Raw genomic sequence first — 17,813 nt, forward strand, 5'->3', positions numbered from 1 at the left:
CATTGGAAGGCAGATTCTTAACCACTGAGCCACCAGGGACGTCCTAGATTTCATTTTTGAAGCAGCTTTAGGTTTGCAGAAAAATGCAGCGTTCCCAAACTCTGCATCTGGAACAGTCCAGAGTTCTGTCCCCATACACTGCCTCACCCCCGTGTGCAGTTCCCTTGTTAACTGCGTTCATAGGTTGCCTTTGTTGTAACTGATGGTCCAGCACTGCCGTGTAACTAACTGAAGTCTGGGGTTCACTACATTGGGCTCCTTCTCCACATGCAGTTCCGTGGTTTATGACGTTGAGACAGGGTCTTTTCAATGCCTTCCAGATGCCTGACGTTCCATGTGCGGTCCCTCCCTCTACCTCTCCCCCAACCCCGGCCCCTAGAAGCTGCTGACCTTTTACTGTCTCCACAGTTCCCTTTCCCAGAGAGTCCTGTTGTCAGAATCATCACCTTTTCAGACTGGCTTCTTTTGCTTGCGGGTGGGGCAGGGGGTTTCAGGACCTCCCCGTTGGTACCAAAATCCATGAATGCTCAAGTCCCGTGTGTGAAAATGGTGTGCTGTCGTTGGCCTTAGCATCTGCAGACTGCCCATCCCCAGATTCCACCAGCCGCATGTTCGGATGCAGGACCTGCAGGTGTAGAGGGCCTGCTGTGTGCAGTTAGGCTTCCTCTCGTCTTTTTGTGCCTTGGGAGCTGTTACTTGTCCTGTTTTCAGTCACTCAGTTGCGTCCGACCCTTTGCGACCCCACAGACTGCAGCACGCCAGGCTTCCCTGTCCTTTACTGTCTCTTGGAGTTTGCTCAGACTCTTGTCCATTGAGTCAGTGATGCCATTCCTTATCTGGATACGCCACAGTTTATTGATTGGTTTATTGATTTATCATTGATTATTAGAGGACATCTTGATTGTTCCCATTTGTTGACAGTTGTGACTGCAGGTACCATACACATTTGTGTACAGGTGTTTGTGTGGGTGGAAGTTTCAGCTCGTCTGGGTAGATATATCTGGGAGTGCGCTTGTTGGATCATGCAGTCACACTTTTTGCTGTTGTTCAGTCACTCAGTCGTGTCTGACCCTTTGCAACCCCGCGGGCTGCAGCACGCCAGGCTTCCCTGTCCTTCACTGTCTCCCAGATTTTGCCCAGACCCATGTCCACTGGTTGGTCCCTGGTGGGATTTCAGCAGTCAGATCAGGGACTTGCTTGTGGGTGGCTGTGTCTCTGTGCCTCAGCTCCTTGGAGTGTGTGTCTCTCTCCTCAGGTGTGAGTGTGGCCACTTGCATGGCCATCCTTCACGTGGGCAGCGCCCAGCAAGTGCGGACAGGCTCCACGAGCTCCAAAGAGGAAGACTACGAGAGTGACGCTGCCACGATCGTCCAGAAATGCGTAAGCCCTGCCGCTGGGGACGGGGAGCCCTGCGTATTCAGTCGAGGGAATATGGCGGCTTCTGCTTTGTTGCTCACTAGAGGGAAGGGGATAGAGTGCTCTCCGTACCCCTCCACCTTGAGTGGTCGGCCTGAGAGGAAGGCCCCCTGCTTGCTTGTTTGGCAGTTTGGTTAGCTGTGCAGGAAGCGCTGCGACTTTGTGGTGGCGGTGAACTTTGTGAGAGATGAGTCACTCAGTCAGCAAGTGTATAGAACGGCTTGCGGTATTGGGTCAGTGCACCTTCAGTGGAGCCAGATGTTAGACACAAGGGTTTCTGAAGAGACAAGTGGATTGGATGAACAAGTGTGATAGAAAGTGATTGGACGTGGTCCTGGGTATGTTGCTTTAGATGGGGTGGAGGGGACACGTTTGAGAAGGTGTTGTGAGCTGAATGAAAAGACAGAGTCAGCGTCACATGAGGATCAAGGAAATTGTGATGAACCGTGCCATTGGAAGTGGCTTGAGGGTACTGAAGTCTTCAAGCTAGGCTGTTTTGGGTAGGAGTTAGCGTTTATAATGAGCTGTGTCACCTTGCTCAGATCGCTGTGTGTGTTTACTTTTGGACAGCTTGAAATCTATGACATGATTGGACAGGCAATCAGCAGTTCCCGCCGGGCCGGTGGTGAGGTAAGACGTCTCTGCCTCTGCTTTCCCTGTAGTCTCTAAGAGGTGTAGCCTGTGGCCTCTCTGTCTGTATGTGTATATTTTGTGCCTTTTTCAACAGCACTATCAGAACTTCCAGTTGCTGGGTGCCTGGTGTTTGTTGAACAGCCTTTTCCTCATACTGAACCTCAGTCCTACTGCCTTGGCTGACAAGGGGAAAGAGAAAGATCCACTGGCCGCTCTCCGAGTCAGAGACATCCTTTCTCGCACCAAAGAGGGCGTGGGCTCTCCGAAGCTGGGGCCCGGGAAAGGGTATGTGTCCATTTGATGCCGCTTGTGTTGTGCTCTCCTGCCGTCGTCTGTTGATGGGGAGCTGGTGTCACTCCTCTCATCTCCATAGCAACAGGAAAGTTTGCCTCCGTCCAGTGGATGTGAACAACGAAGAGGACAACTGGAGTTCACTGTCTCTGTAGCATAGCTATGTGATGTTGGGTGAATCGCTCATTCTTTCCAGTCTTGTTTCCTTCTCCGTAAGAGGGAGAAAATACTTGTGTAATACACGTTTTAGGACTTTCGTGAGGTTCCAGCTAGGGAAGAAAAGTGCTTCTCTGTTGTAAAATGGGCTCGTTTGACTTGGAGTTGGTTATGCACTTGCACGTTTAACCTTTAACGTGAGGATTCGGTCTGGCCTCATAGCTTGCTTACTGAAACATTTGCTGCTCTTTTGATGAAGTCTGGACAGAAACCCTTGCTTGCCAGGAAAAAGTTAGAGACATGATTTCTGTGTTGTTGAGGTTTCATTTTTGAAGCCCAGGCTTATTTCTGGATTTCATTTATTTTTTTCAGTGCTCTATCCAGGCATTGAGGTGCCACTCAAAGCAATCTCCTTGACTTTATAGAGTTTTGTTTTCTCTTTTTAAAAATAGCGTGGTTTATCTGAGGCTGTGCTGCATCTCCGCTGCTGTGGTGTGCAGGCCTCTCGTTGCCGTGGCCTCTCTTGTTGCAGAGCACGGGCTCAGGAGTTGTGGTGCGTGGGCTTAGTTGCCCGGCATGTGGCATCTTCCTGAGTCAGGGATCAAACCCGAGTCTCCTGCACTGGCAGGCAGGTTCTTTACCACTGAGCCACCAGGGAAGCCCTGGAGTTTATTTTTTAACTGGAGAACAGTGAGCAATCAGTAGTTTTATAATAAACAGTAGGTTTATAATTGAACAGTAGGTTTATCATGGCATGAGTGCTGGGAAGAAAAGCCAGAACAAGGGGTCAGGAACCGCCAGGGCCTGTTGTTTTAGTTAGCATGGTCGGGAAAGGGCTCTGAAAACAAGATGTAGATGTGAAGTGACAGATGAACCTCGAAAATATTTGAGGTAGAATTGTTCAGGTCTCGAGGTGGAAGTATGGTTGGCATTTTGAAGGATCAGCAAGGTCAGAGTGTCTAGAGCAGAGAAATTGAGGAGGAGAGTGGTAGAAAATCCAGTCAGAGAGGTTACCAGGGCCAGATCACCTTGGGCCAGGTGTAAGCTGTAGGTATGAGAGGGTTTGCAAGAGCGGAGTGATAAGATCTGAGTTGTTACTGACTGAGAACCCAGCCCCCCTGCAGAGAATAGACTGTATGTAGGGTTGTAAGGCAAGAGGGAGCGAGAACAGGTGGGAGGCTCACGCCTCTGAGCAAGCGAGGAGGGGTTTGGAGTCTGGTGGTGCTGGGAAAGGCAGGGAGAATGAGTCATGTTGGAAAATGATAGGATTTGCTGGTGGCTTGCATGTTGAGTGTGAAAAATATATCAGAAGTTTTTGGCATGAGCATCTGGAATTGTGTAATTTACTGAGAGAGGGAACACCAGTTTAGGAATAGATTGAGTGACAGGAAGGGGAAGAAATGAAGAATTTCATCTGGGCCATGCTGCTTTTGAGAGGACCGGTAGGCTCTCTGTGAGATGCTGAGTAGGCACTTGGGTATGTGAGTCTCGAGTTCAAGGAGGAAGTCGAATTCTGGACCTGAGCGACTTATTCACTACCTTCTCTGTCCCAGGCTCTGTATGAGTTCTGGAATGCTGCAGTGGACAAACAAAATAGACGTTCTGAAGAGAGAAGAAGTCGATATTCATGCAAATACATGTCAGATTGTGTCTAGAGAGTATTATAATAAGGGCATTTGACCTGGCTAGAGAAATAAGGCAGGCTTCCCCGAGGAAGTGTACTGAGCTGGAGTCTGAAACAGGCATTGAGATCGTAGGCAGTAGACACCAGGCAAAGTGGGGAGGTGAGCCTGTTCCAGAGAGAGCAGCGGCTTGTGATTTTTGAGTGTCTGTTGTTATACTTGGCATTGTGAAGGAAATGCCAACAGGTGTATCCTTGGAAGCTGAAGAAACGTAGAAAAAGCAGTTGTAGTTTCCTGAGGTTTAAAAGGAATGTATATACATTGTGTAGGTAGCAAGTCATAAGAAAGCAAAAAAAACAAATCATCAAAAAATCATCTACCACCCAAATTGGTAAACATTGTTCCAGACATTTTTCTGTGCACAGATGTTACACAGGTATCTGTAAGAAAATAGGATCACTGATACTACATATCGTAGGCATTTTCAGTGACACAGTTATAGATCTATGTTGTTAATGGCTGATGGTATTCCGCTTTATAAATATGCCATAGTTAACCGATTAACTTTTCAAACACTTATTTAGGTTGTGCCATATATCTTGTTTTGATAAAGTGTGCTTTAATAATCCTTCTGAAACAAATCTCTGTGCACTTGTTCAGTTATCCCCTTGGGGTCAGTTTCTAGAAGTTTGATTGTGTGGACAAAGGGCATTCTGATCTAGTAATGGCACTCTGGCGTGCCACACATAGCTCCCGGCTATGTGTGTTACGCCGCTGCCCGCCGTCCTCTCTGCTAGTGGGTGGCTTGGTCTTCCTGTGCGCTGATCCCAGAGGAGAGAGCTGTCCCTGCAGGGCTCTTACTGCATTGCGTGGAGCCCTCCTGTGATCGTGGTCATTTTCGTCCTGCCCGTTATCATTTGCTCCAGTTTCCCCTTTGGTGTTTATACTTTCTTCTTACTGATTTACGGGAGGTCTTTGTATATCAGATATACTAACCCTCTGTTGTGTGGTCATTTGAACAGAAGGAGAAAGTTCTACTCAGATTTAATGCAAAGCTTTGTTTTTATTCTCTCTTGTCCAGATATTTTGTAAAAGTTGCTAGTTTTTAGCCTTTTCTTCTCAAAAGAATGACTTTGTGAAAGACTCATTTCTGTGTTTATTTTTGGCCGTACGGGCCCCCTTGCTGCGTGGGCCCCTCTCGCTGTGGCAGCCAGGGGCTTCTCGCGGGGCTGCATCTCTTGCTGCAGGGCTTGGCCTCTACAGCACAGGCTCCCTAGTTGTGGCACGCATACTCAGTTGCCCCTTGGCATATGGGATCTTCCTGGACCAGGGATCTAACCCATGTCCCCTACATTGGCAGGAGGATTCTTACCCACTGTGCCACCAGAGAAGTTCCCAAAAGAATGGCTTGTAAATGTCAGTGTTTTCACTTGACCCAGTAGCTTTGAATTGACAGTTTAGATTCCAGAGTTTCTTCTAGTCCAGTTCTTAGCCTGAGGCCTGAGGCTCCCTAGGCAGTCTGTAGGTGGTGGGCTTCAGGGAGAGTGAACTTCTGAAATTATATGTAGATTTTAAGTTTTTGCAATTTTTTTCACCCCCTGGGGAAAGGTCAGTAGATTTCTTAAAGGGCCTCACAATGGCAAAATCCATGATTGTAATTTGTTGTCTAAAAGTTTGTGTTTCCCTTTTGCTTTGTGTAGGCATCAGGGCTTTGGGGTACTCTCAGTAATATTGGCAAACCATGCTGTCAAGCTGTTGACGTCTCTTTTTCAAGACCTGCAAGTGGAGGCTCTGCACAAGGTGAGGGCTTGTCCTCAGAATCAGCATGGGGGCTGCTGGCTCCTCTTCTGGCTTATGTTCGCTTGAGCCATCAGATCAGGTGCTTACTTCCTGTTGAAACCTGACATTAACTCTCTCTTTACCTTCAGGGCTGGGAAGCGGATGGCCCCCCTGCAGTCCTGAGCATCATGGCCCAGAGTAGCTCCATGCAGAGGATTCAGCGGCTGATTGACGCTGTCCCACTGACGAGCCTGCTGCTGACACTGCTCTCAACTTCCTACAGGAAGGTGGGTGGGGTCACGCTGCTGAGAGCCTGTGAGGCCTTCTTAGATATCCTCCTTAAAGCGAATGAGACAGACTTCGTGCCTTAGTCTTTGTAAACGCGTCATTTGTGGTAATGGTTTTGAAGATGAGAAAAGCTCCTAATGATTCCAGAGATTTGAATTAGCTATTGATTATCAGGACTTCCTGGTGGCTCAGACGGTAAAGCGACTGTCTACAATGCGGGAGACCCCGGTTTGATCCCTGGGTTGGGAAGATCCCCTGGAGAAGGAAATGGCAGTCCATTCCAGTACTAGTGCCTGGAAAATCCCATGGTGGGCCCTGGGCAATTTGTGACAATTGGCCTGCTGAAACAAAACATAGAGGACACTGGAAAACTTCTTTTTAGTTCTTGTCCAGAATTAGGGTTTTGGAGTGTTTTTATAGCAGTGGTCCCCAGACTTTTTGTCACCAGGGACCTGTTTTGTGGAAGACAGTTTTTCCACAGATCAGGGATGGTGTTGAGGGTGGGGTGGGATGGTAGTTTGGGGGTGATTCAAGCGCGTTACACTTACTGTGCATTTTATTTCTATTACGTCACCTCCATCTCAGATCATCAGGCTTTTAGATCCTGGGGGTTGGAGACTCCTGTTTTAGGATAAAGCTATGAGAGTCCTGAAGGGAGCTATTAGGAGAAATAGTTCACTTGGATTTAGAAAGAAGAGACACAGAGAAGACTGTTCACGTGGTGACAGGGCCGAAGGAGGGTGGCTTCATTTTCGGGGTCACTGATTCCAGAATCCTCGCTGTTTTCCCAGGCATGTGTCCTGCAGCGCCAGAGGAAGGGCTCCATGAGCAGCGATGCCAGTGCCTCCACTGACTCAAACACCTACTACGAGGACGACTTCAGCAGCACGGAGGAGGACAGCAGCCAAGGTAGGCACCCCCGCCCTCTCCCGGGGCCCAGAGCGCAGCAGGACGCGCCCCCAGGGCTTCTGCTCACCGCCTTCTCTCACCGGCCCAGCCTGGATCTTGGCCGCATGCGCCCTTGAAGGTGACCTGGTCCTCAAGAGTGAGTGGAGGTTGAAGACTGAGTGAGTGGAGCCGCCGCCAGCAGAGCTCCGATTGCTCTGGTCTCTCTTCCTCCACAGTCAGGACACTTCTCACTTGCTTTTGTCTCTTTCTACACTGGCTCGTGTGGTGAACTCCCTCCTGCTTGCTGGTTCCTGGTAACAGGCTATTAGTACTAGTAATTAGACCAGGTTGCTAGTAAGATTCCCTCCTGCCTTGGTGTGGAGAGAGAGTAAATAAGCATGTCAGATTCTCTCTATCCAGGTTTGTGGGAACAACGTCTGTAGTATTGCAGAAAAGTGCGATTCTTATCTGGGGGCTTACAGTTGATGACAAGTAAAAGTTTGCGCTTGAGAACTTTTGGCTTGTTGCCAGTAAAATAAAGTGAGGTGGTTTCTATTCCTTCCTGGGGTTCTTCTAAAACAATGTTGGTCTTGTTGAGGTATAACTTATACAGAGTAAAGCACTTCATACACTTGCTGTACACATTTGTATGAGTTTTGACAACTTTATGCCACTATGTGTCTTCCACCATAATTTAGATACCTTGTATTCTTTTTGACTCAGGCACTTTTACAAGGCAGGTGTACTGAAACAGTTTTAAAAGTGGGTAACTTTTGTTACTTTGTTAACTCTTCTCTTTCCCTGTTAGATGACGACAGTGAACCTATCTTGGGGCAGTGGTTTGAAGAGACCATCTCCCCCAGTAAAGAGAAGGTGGCTCCTCCGCCTCCTCCCCCGTCCCCTCCCCTGGAGAGCTCGCCTCGTGTCAAGAGCCCCAGTAAGCAGGCTCCTGGGGAGAAGGGCAACATCTTGGCCAGTCGCAAAGATCCTGAGTTGGTAAGAGTGGATTTCTGAGTGAGGAAGGAGAAATGGGGAGAAGGCGTGTGAAAAGCAGATCATTGGAATAAAACCGTCTTGTATGCTGAATCATTAAGCTTCTACAGTCAATTTATTCTAATTGCAGGATAGTTGCTTTACAGTGTTGTGATAGTCTTTGCCATTCATCGGCATGGGCCACTAATGTTTGAAGACATTTTTACTCACGGCTTAAGTATATTGATTGTGTTCCATTAAGTAACTCTTGAACTCCTGATGGCGTTTCTCTGATTGAGGGTTAGTAACATAGGGTTTAGGGTTATATAGGAGGGAATTGAGTCCTACTTCTACTGCGTTTACTGACTTTATGACTTCAGGCAAGAACCTGAATTTCTCTGAGCCTGTTTTGTCTCCTGTTGTATGGGAGTGATTGTGCCTCCTGAGAGTGTTGTGAAGAATGAACGGGCCCGTCGCCTACGTCCAGTATGTCATAATTGATTGCTGACTGTCTGTGCAGCCAGTGTGTGTGGGTGGCACACTGTCCCTCCCTCTTCTGAAGCCCTATCGGTAAACAGGTCACATACGATCTTGGCTTTGATACAGCTTAGTGTAGTCAAGGTTATTGGTTTAAAACATTTACATAATAATTCAGCTTGATTCAGTTCACTCTAGTTAAATTATTACTATTCTTTTGGTCACTGCTGTGCAGCTTATGGTATCTTAGTTCCCCGACCAGGGATAGAACCCAGGCCCTTGGCCGTGAAAGTGCACAGTCCTCGCCACTGGACCGTCAGGGAATCCCCCAATTTAATTTTAATAGAGAAGTGAAGAACTGGGCATTCCAAATGTGTATAGTGACAATACAGGCTTCAGAACTGAATATGTCAGTCATATCTTAGGGCTGGACAAAGACAGGAGCTTAGAGGAATGGAAGAGGTGAGCCCGGCTACTTGCAGATCCTCTGTCTTCGTGCAGTACTCTGTGAACTCTGTTGTATTAAATTGACACACCGTTGTCTGTAATTGGTACAATCACATGAGAAAGGCTGCCGCAGTTAAACTTAGTCACATTGTCAGTGATTGAGAGCCTGAGTCTGCGAGTCACCGTGTTCACCGCGTGAGGTCTGCGGGCGCGTTTCATTTGTGTTTGGGTTCTGTGGGAGCTCTGGGCTCATGAACCTGGTGTGACCTTTATGTGTTCTTTCCAGTTCTTAGGCCTGGCTTCGAACATTTTGAACTTCATCACCTCTTCCATGCTGAACTCCCGGAACAGTTTTATCCGAAACTATCTGAGCGTATCTCTTTCAGAGCACCATATGGCCACCTTGGCCAGTATCATTAAGGAGGTGGACAAGGATGGGCTCAAGGGTCAGTAGACAGGAAATGCGCCAGGCGGGCATTTTCCAGCAGCGTTTGGCTGCTGGCAGGGTGGTGCACCACATCAAGTAGGTGCTTGAGTAATTGGTTTTCCCGTGTCTTCAAGGTGCATCAGATGAAGAGTTTGCGGCCGCCCTCTATCACTTCAACCACTCCCTGGTGACTTCGGACCTTCAGTCGCCTCACCTGCAGGTGTGTGTGCGCTGCGACGGTGCGGGCCAAGAGCTCTCTGCGTCTGCGCTCGTGGGCTGCACTTACGTCTGTGGCTCGGGAACAGTTTGTCTTGGGATCCCCTCCCTGGAAAGAGTGTTGAGAGACTACTCTAGGATGTCCCTCTGCCTTAATTAAGATCATTTCAAGAATATGTGTCCTTTATCCCCAACTCACTCAGTAAGTTTAAAGAAAAGGAAGAGCTACAAAACCCACTCCTGATAACTGTCCTAGTATAAAAGTAAATAGACAAGGGGACGTTTTATTAAAAAATAATAAATGGCCAACAATGTAGGAAATGTTAAGCGCCATTAGTACTCTGAGAAATATACATTAAAACGCTTGTCTTAAAAGAATCAGTCAGATTACAGGAGGTGGGTGTTCTTTTGGTTCTTAGGCCTGGCGTCCAACATGTTGAACTTTTATCACATCTTCCATGCTGAACTGTTGGCACGGTTTTGTCTGAAACTGTCCAAGTGTATCCCTTCAGAGCACGGTATGGCTGTGTTGGCCAGTATCATCCAGGAGGTGAACAAGGATGGACTAAAGGTCCATGATATGCTCCCATAGACAACCCGCCACCAAAATCAAGTCTAGGATCTTGATTGTGGACTTCTAAAACCTGTAGCTTTCTTTCCTCGCTGAAGTAGCTGATACCTGGAATCCTGAATCTTAAATTCCTCACTTCATTAGTTTCATAGATGTATTTGCTTTGGCATTTAAGGAATATTTTAAAATTTAAAGTTATTTGATTGCTTTTAGCAATGACATCACGTTCTGTGCAGTTTTGAGGCATTTTTCACTGAACATTATTTAGTACTTTATTATCAGAATTTGTCTATGCGTTTGCCCATTGCTGTAGTTTTTGTTTTGACCGCTGTATGTATTTCATTGTGTTTGTGACTGTACCAGTTTGATCGTGTCCCTTCTGCTCCAACTAATGAACATTTGGGTTGTGTCAGATATCATTGTTATTCCAGGTGTTGTATGATTTTATTTTTAAAAAGGTTAATTACTTTGGCTGCACTGCCTCTTGCTGAGTGGGGGCTGCTCTGGTTGCTGTGCGGACGCTGCTCGTCACAACTGCTTCTCCTGTGGTGGAGCAGGCGCTCCCAGCATGCGGGCTTAGTTGCTCTGCAGCACGTGGGATCTTCCTGGACCAGGGTTCGAACCCATGTCCCCTGCACTGGCAGGAGGATTCTTAACCACTGGGCCCCCAGGGTGTCCTGCTGCGCTCTTTCTTGTGCGTACCCCGTGTATGTCCCCTGTTGCAAGTGAGTCTCTTGGGAATATAAATTGAAGTAGGATTGACAGGTTGTAGAGTCCGTGGCCTTAAGCAGATAACGCCAAGGTGCCCTCTGTTGTAGCACCAAGGTTTTCCCTCACTAGCAGTGTGCCAGGGGTATGGGGACTCACATTCTCTCCCAAGATTTGACAGTGTCATATCCTGATAATAACTTGATTAACATAATTAGAGCTAGTGTTTCTCAGTCTTTAGTGTGCATAAGGGTTCCTGAGGAATTTGTTAAAAATTCAGATTCTCTGTTAATGTGACCACACCCGCCACCCAATATTCGCCCCCAACTCTCCCCAACCAACCCCAGTAGAATTTAATTTGGGAGATCTCCAATAATTAGCTCTAAGGTTGTTAATGAAAATATTTTTGTTACTCTTAAGGTTATTTCAGTGGTTTCTCAGAATCAAAACACAATTCAAGGACTTGTACTTGCCCCCAAAGGGGCAAAATCCAGGAACTTATTTGATGAAGTTAAAAAATTGATTCTCACAGGGAATTGGTCCCGTGACTAGGGTTCCGCGCTTGCCTTGCAGGGGGCATGGGTTCCCTGATCAGGGAACTAAGTTGCAGCATGGTGCAGCCAAAAAAAAAAAAAATTCTCACAGTCCCAAGCTATCTGACAAGTCCTGAGGCATTTCTTTTGTTGTTTAAAAAGGTAATTATAAAACCTATTTATGCTTACCTACTGGTACATGGGGAAGATTTTTTTTAGCAGGAAAGAGACTATATCAATAAATAGAGTAGAAAAGCTATTGACCTGTCTAAGGTGAAGAGCAGAAGATGCTTCAGTTATGATATTGCCTGCAGTAACTTCTCAGAGTGAAGGGTCAGCGTTTCCTGCCAAAATTACCAGTTCCTTGCCCAGGTCTGACTTTATCAAGAGAGGTTCCAAAGGTGATAGATTTGCACTTTTCTTGGCTGAGCTTTTATGTCCAAATAATGGGGAAGGAATATTTTTCTTTAGAGAATAGGGATTCTTAAGAATCCTGTGATGATCCTGCTCTCTTAGCATTTTAAAAATAATTACAGACATTGTGTGGATGTGCAGCTGGGCTGCCCATAGCTGCTGACACTGCAGAGGAAGCCCTCAGATCTCCATTTTTCATTCCATCTCCAGGCATGGAACTGTAAACTGTTTCCCATATTTCACTGCTTTGAAGGATAGTCATTGTAACCTGTCTGCTGTTGAGTCCCCTTACCTTGGATATTATTTCTTTGGAATAATGTGCAAAGTTGTCTTAGCCAAGATGCCTGATTTAAGTTGCCAGATACACAGTGTCTTAATAAAATGTTTTGTTACTGTTAATGTTTAATACTATATTTAATATTGCATGTAAAATTATCATAACTGAACAATACTGTTACTATGGTGATCTAGGTTCATTTCATGTTTCAGGTACTGTTACAGGAACTGAAGAAATAAAGATGACTTGAGTTAGTGTGGCTTCATGAGAAAGGGAGACAGGGAGGATGAAGGACCTAGCGTAGAGATCATGGGAAATTGTTTGAATGAGGTGAGAGATAAGGAGAGCTTAAGAATCTAAGGTACTGCCAAATTTAAAACCCTTGAAACCCAAATGAGACCAGCAGGATGCTCTTGTCTTAATAGAAATTGGGAAATCAGGAAAGAGAGTTGGTTTTGGGGTAAAAGGAGTGATACTGAGAACTCGGGCACGCTCTTCCAGGTTTAAGCCAACTCAGATGGTACTTACTCACGTGCCGCTTGCTTTTTCAGGCTCCCTCTGTTACACATTTTGTTATTGAGGTACAGTTGATTTACAGCGTTGTGTTAATTGCTGCTGTATAGCAGAGTGATTCAGTTATGCGTATGCGTCTTTTGTAGTGTGTCCTTTTCCGTTACAGTTTATCACAGGATATTGAGTGTAGTCTCCTGTTCTGTGCAGCAGGGCCTTGTCTGCCGTCCTCTGTGAAAGCTTGCGTCCGCCAGCCCCAGCCCCACCCCACCCCCCTCCAGCCCTCTCCACTTTGGCAGCCCCCAGTCTGTCTGCTGCGTCCGTGATTCTGTGTCTGCTTCACAGACAGGTTCGTTTTTGTCAGATTTAGATTCTCCGTGAAAGCGGTGTCGTCGGGCGTTTGCCGCTCTCTTTCTGGCCTCACTGGGCGGGGTGCTCTCTGGTTGCGGCCCTGTCGTCGCCGCAGGCGGCGCTGCTCCATTCCTGCTCGCGGCTGAGCGTGTGCACTGCTCACACTGTCAGCCGACAGGCGTTGACATTGCTCCACGTCTCGGCTGTTGTGAGTGCTGCTGGGACCCTAGGGCTGTGTGCGTCTGTTTGAACCGTGTTTTGTCTGAATGTGTGCGCAGGAGTGGGGCTGTTGGGTCATAGTTGTGCTTTTAGTTTCCTGGGAACCTCCATAGTGTTTCCCACAGTGACGACACCGACTCACATGCTCGTGGTCACTTCGTCACAATTACTCAGAATGATCCTTTGGGTTCTTTAGGTACAGGAGGCATGATTTGCCATTTTCTGTTTTTAAAAATGAGTCAGTGTCAGCCCTCCAAAATGACTTTTAGGTCCTTGCAGTAGGCGAGCCTTGGAGTTGTTTGCAGTCAAGAAAATGGAATAGCTGAAGGTGAAGCTCTTCTTTATCGAAGGAGTAAGCTGAAGACAGTTAGAAGAGGCATCGTCTATGTGGTTGTATTTTTCCCTTTGTCGGTATGTTAGATTCTGTAGCCCTTTCAATCAAATGAGAAAAGCTGTATTATCAGTATTGTAAATATGAATAAAATAGTCACCATTACTGCTTTTGAAAAAAAAACACCACCACTTTAAATAGTGAAATTTTGAGGTGCCAGAGGGATGAAGATGTCTTTGAAAATAGTTGGAAATGTGAGTCTGAAATTTAGGAGTTAAAAAATGAAGACTGATACTACAGCTTTGGGGATTGCCCACTGGGAGGCCGTTGTTGAAGTGATGAGAAACAGGGAGATGGGTCGGGGCCAGCAGGAGAAGGGAGGCCGAGGCTCACCTCAGGGGTGCCGGCGCGGGGAGCGGCAGGGAAGGGTGCTCAGAGGGTGTCCGGATGCGTCGGGCCGGGGTCCGCTCCGTCGTGACTCAGACTTGCTCCTTAGGAAGTCGTCAGTGCGAGGGGTGGGGAAAGCCGGTTCCTGAGGAGTGTTGGCTTGCTTGTTACGGCTCTGAGCCCTAACCCATCTGGCACGAGGCAGACAAGCTCACTTAGAGGTGGTGAACGGCAGAGAGCAGACGGCAGCCAAGTCCTCTTGCCGAGTTCCTGGTTTCAGTGCTGCCATGCTTGCTTTTGTTGCCGTCCACAGAGGCATAGCTTTACAGTTGTTACGAGAACATCGCTGTGTCCCTTGGTTTCTGCGTTTTCAAGCTTGACGATTCTGTGTCTGTGTGTGACGCAGCTTGTGTAGAGTATGTTTTCATGCTTGCTCGGTCTTTGTGGTTGCCACCGCTGTGGCTGCGTGTGCCTTGGTTTTATTTTTTGTTACCAGTAGTGCTCCAGTTAAGACTTTCGCAGTAGATCAGACATGTTTATTTGTGTTTTGAATTGTTTTCTTGAGTCAGGAACAGAAAAGTTAGTCATCATGTCTTTGCTGAGTGTGATGGTTAAGAATGTGGGTTTTAGAGAGAAGCCTGGCTTGTCACTTGGCGATCTTGTGGCTTTGGTCCTGCTCCTAAGCCCCCCTGAGCCCTGGCCCTCATCAGTGCAGCGGAGCACACCCCGTCTGCCGTTTCCCCCTGGGCGTTCAGTGTCACAGTCTCCATACAGCACTTGCCCCGCGTGACCCGCCAATACATGGGAGCTATGTGCGATATCCATGCCTTTTTGAACATTTTCGAGGAATAGGGTCCTCTTGGATGTTTTTTTACAAGAGCATAATTTAGTTTGGCAGACTTCAAAATTTATCCTATGTCCTGAGGTAACCATGGTTTGTGTTTTCTAAAGCCAAATGAGAAAGCAGGCATTTGTCTGGTTTTCCGTTGGCATCCTGCTCAGTTTGTGTGTGTGTCTGAGGAGATAAATTGCAGCTTAGATGACTGAGCTGAAAGTAAAGCTCATCTGAAAGCCACGCTACAACTGGAGGCAGAGACTGCGGCCTGATTAATTCTGGGTGCCGCGACATCGTTGAGGCGAGATTTCTCTGCTAATGCTATTAATGCAGGTTGCTGGCCCTCTTAAGTTGTTGGAGCTCCCCCTTTGGAGTGTTATTTGTGGTACGTAACTGACTTGAAAGAAGAACTGTTAGCTATTACAGCTGAAGTTTGAAGTTTTCTTTCAAAGACACAGTGTCCATTGGAACCGACCCTGACTCTGCTGTCTGCACGCGTGCCTGCTTTTTTGGGGCAAGGACTCTTTGTCAGTGTTAAAAAGCAGCCTCCTTCCCTGCCTGTTTCCCTGATGGCCTCTTATGTGTCTTTCATGTTAGAACACACTGTTGCAGCAGCTGGGAGTTGCTCCCTTCTCGGAGGGCCCGTGGCCCCTGTATATTCACCCTCAGAGCCTCTCTGTGCTCTCACGCCTCCTGCTCATCTGGCAGCATAAAGCCAGCACTCAAGGTGACCCTGACGTCCCTGAATGCCTCAAAGTTTGGGACAGGTAAGATAACTCCAACAGAAGCCCTACGGAGAAGGCTGCTATTTAAAATTTGTTTGACTGATTTGTAGTTCATCTGTGGCCCTGAGATGGTACTCTGATGATAGGCTTAAAGTGGCAAGGGTGGGAGTATGTTTCTGATGGGGGGATTTGGGAGGAGCTGGGGGGCTGTTTAAAAAACAGATATACATAAACTAGGATCTGGAAACAGAATCTTCCCTTTAGCACATGGAGGATTTGATTCCAGTTATGAGAGAGAACCTGAATCCGGAATATAAACCAATTTTATCCTGACCTGGTTTTTTTTGAAAAGGAACAGGGAAGCCAACTCTATCTTTGGTTATTTTGCTTTTGACACAAAACCACTTAGAGTGACTTGCAGTCTTTTTTGGACAACTTTTAAAGAATATTTTTACTTGGGGGAAGCTCAGATTAATCATCTAAATCCTCTTTAGATGGACCTATATTTGCCATTTTTGTTTACATGGTTGGGAGTCTTCAAAGCAGTTAGTTTTCCTAAAAGGCTTTGTTTTCCTCTTTCCCAGTCCATGATCAAATAGCTCTACTGCTGGATTTGAGAAATCATAAACCCCCGTGAATGCCAGACGTGCATGATACGAATCGTGCAGAAAGGCTAGAAGGTGGAGGGTAGGGGAGTGGTGAGGGAAACCCTTATTAGAATACACGCCTCTCTCCTGAGGGCCAAAGGCAGAGGAAAGAGCTGTGGCATTCTTTCCTCGTTTGCATGAAAGGTTTTCTCACAAGTTCTCTAAATAGTGTAAATTTTGTGCTGCTTTTTAACGCATTGAGCTATTTTCACCTGTTACCATGTTGTGATTTTTAACCTGTAGTATGCATTCTCAAAATGAGAATTGATCTGTAGACTCAGTTGATAGAGAAAAAGGTAGTTGAATTGTTTCTGTCTACTCAGATTTATTAAAGAAAAAAAAACGCCGCCTTTTGGAGAGCTTGTAGTTCTTTTTCATTGTCATAAATGGCAGCGTGGGAGTTAACACTGCTGTGGCCACAATTAATGTTGTTGAAGGGTTGTTGAAAATGCTTTAGTGGCTAAATCTAGTTTTTTGGTAGCCAAGATTTAATTTTTATCTTCTCATTACATGTAGCTTCTTGCCTCCCTTAATTTGTTCTCTTCATGTGCCTTTTCTGGCACTGGACACTGTAACTCTTGGGGGATGTTCTGACTTTTCCCACCAGACATGTTCTCCTCTCCTCTGTGGTAGGTTTTTGTCGACCATGAAGCAGAATGCTCTGCAGGGGGTGGTGCCCGCTGAGACGGAGGATCTGAACGTGGAGCACTTGCAGCTGCTGCTCCTCATCTTCCACAGCTTCTCTGAGAAAGGCCGGCGGGACATCCTGATGCTCTTTGTGCAGATCATCCAGGAGCTCAGTGCCAGCATGGATGCCCAGATGCGCTCTGTGCCTCTCACCCTGGCTCGCCTGCTTTTGATCTTTGATTATCTGCTTCATCAGTACTCCAAAGCCCCCGTGTATCTATTTGAGCAGGTACTGAGGGACATGTTCTTTTTGCTTTACAGCTGTTCCTGAGGTCTTTGTTATTCTCAAATTATCATGTCCCAAACCAAAGTGACCTGTTCACTTGAGGTTTCAGGTGTCCATTGTGGTGTGTTTAAGTACCCCGAGGAAGAGCCCTGGGACTTTGTCTCTGTGCCCACACTTTATGTTTAGCCAGAAGCGATACCTATGAATTTATTTCATTTGATGTGTTTGTTGAAATTGGATCATAGGTTCTGTTCACAGGTGTCCTTCTTTGAACTGCCCCGCTTTATGTGTATTGAGCACAGCGCTGTGAGTGTCAGGCCTCAGTTCACTAGTGGTTGAATGATGGTCGAGCAGTACATTTTATGGATTAGTAAATTGCTTTGTTCCAGGGAACCAAAATGAGAGTGGGAGGGCTGTTTAAGGATTATTGTGGTCAGTGTTTCTGACAGTGCTGCATTACACACTGTTGCCTTCATACTCTGGCAAAAAGATGCTTCCCAGAAGAAGTCACAGAAAAATCTAAAATTTTCTTTTGGTTAAGTTTCCCAGACTTTGCTGTGTCAGTCTGATATCATGCCTGGAGTGAGAAGCAGAATGATGACTGTGTCTCTTTCTTAATTTGAATCTTTGTGTTTTAAAAGGTGCAGCATAACCTGCTTAGTCCTCCTTTTGGGTGGGCAAGTGGATCCCAGGACAGCAGCAGCCGTCGGACGACCACCCCTCTCTATCATGGGTTCAAAGAAGTAGAAGAAAACTGGTCTAAGCATTTTTCATCAGGTC

The 17,813-nt window shown here is 46.7% G+C and overlaps 1 protein-coding gene across 3 annotated transcripts in view; it reads left to right on the top strand.

Annotated features, from left to right (window-relative positions):
• Nucleotides 1-17,813, top strand: part of UBR4 (ubiquitin protein ligase E3 component n-recognin 4) — a 131,301-nt gene that overhangs the window by 13,717 nt on the left and 99,771 nt on the right. For all 3 annotated transcript variants that reach the window (XM_069579255.1, XM_069579258.1, XM_069579256.1), the window contains exons 9-20: nt 1,256-1,380; nt 1,987-2,046; nt 2,144-2,334; nt 5,819-5,918; nt 6,047-6,184; nt 6,977-7,094; nt 7,882-8,069; nt 9,256-9,415; nt 9,531-9,616; nt 15,346-15,515; nt 16,754-17,036; nt 17,675-17,810. In XM_069579255.1, the coding sequence (XP_069435356.1) occupies nt 1,256-1,380; nt 1,987-2,046; nt 2,144-2,334; nt 5,819-5,918; nt 6,047-6,184; nt 6,977-7,094; nt 7,882-8,069; nt 9,256-9,415; nt 9,531-9,616; nt 15,346-15,515; nt 16,754-17,036; nt 17,675-17,810 (1,755 nt within the window). The remainder of the gene's footprint in view (nt 1-1,255; nt 1,381-1,986; nt 2,047-2,143; nt 2,335-5,818; nt 5,919-6,046; nt 6,185-6,976; nt 7,095-7,881; nt 8,070-9,255; nt 9,416-9,530; nt 9,617-15,345; nt 15,516-16,753; nt 17,037-17,674; nt 17,811-17,813) is intronic.

This window comes from Ovis canadensis, chromosome 2 (genome assembly GCF_042477335.2).
Source record: "Ovis canadensis isolate MfBH-ARS-UI-01 breed Bighorn chromosome 2, ARS-UI_OviCan_v2, whole genome shotgun sequence".
Taxonomy (NCBI): Eukaryota; Metazoa; Chordata; class Mammalia; order Artiodactyla; family Bovidae; genus Ovis; species Ovis canadensis.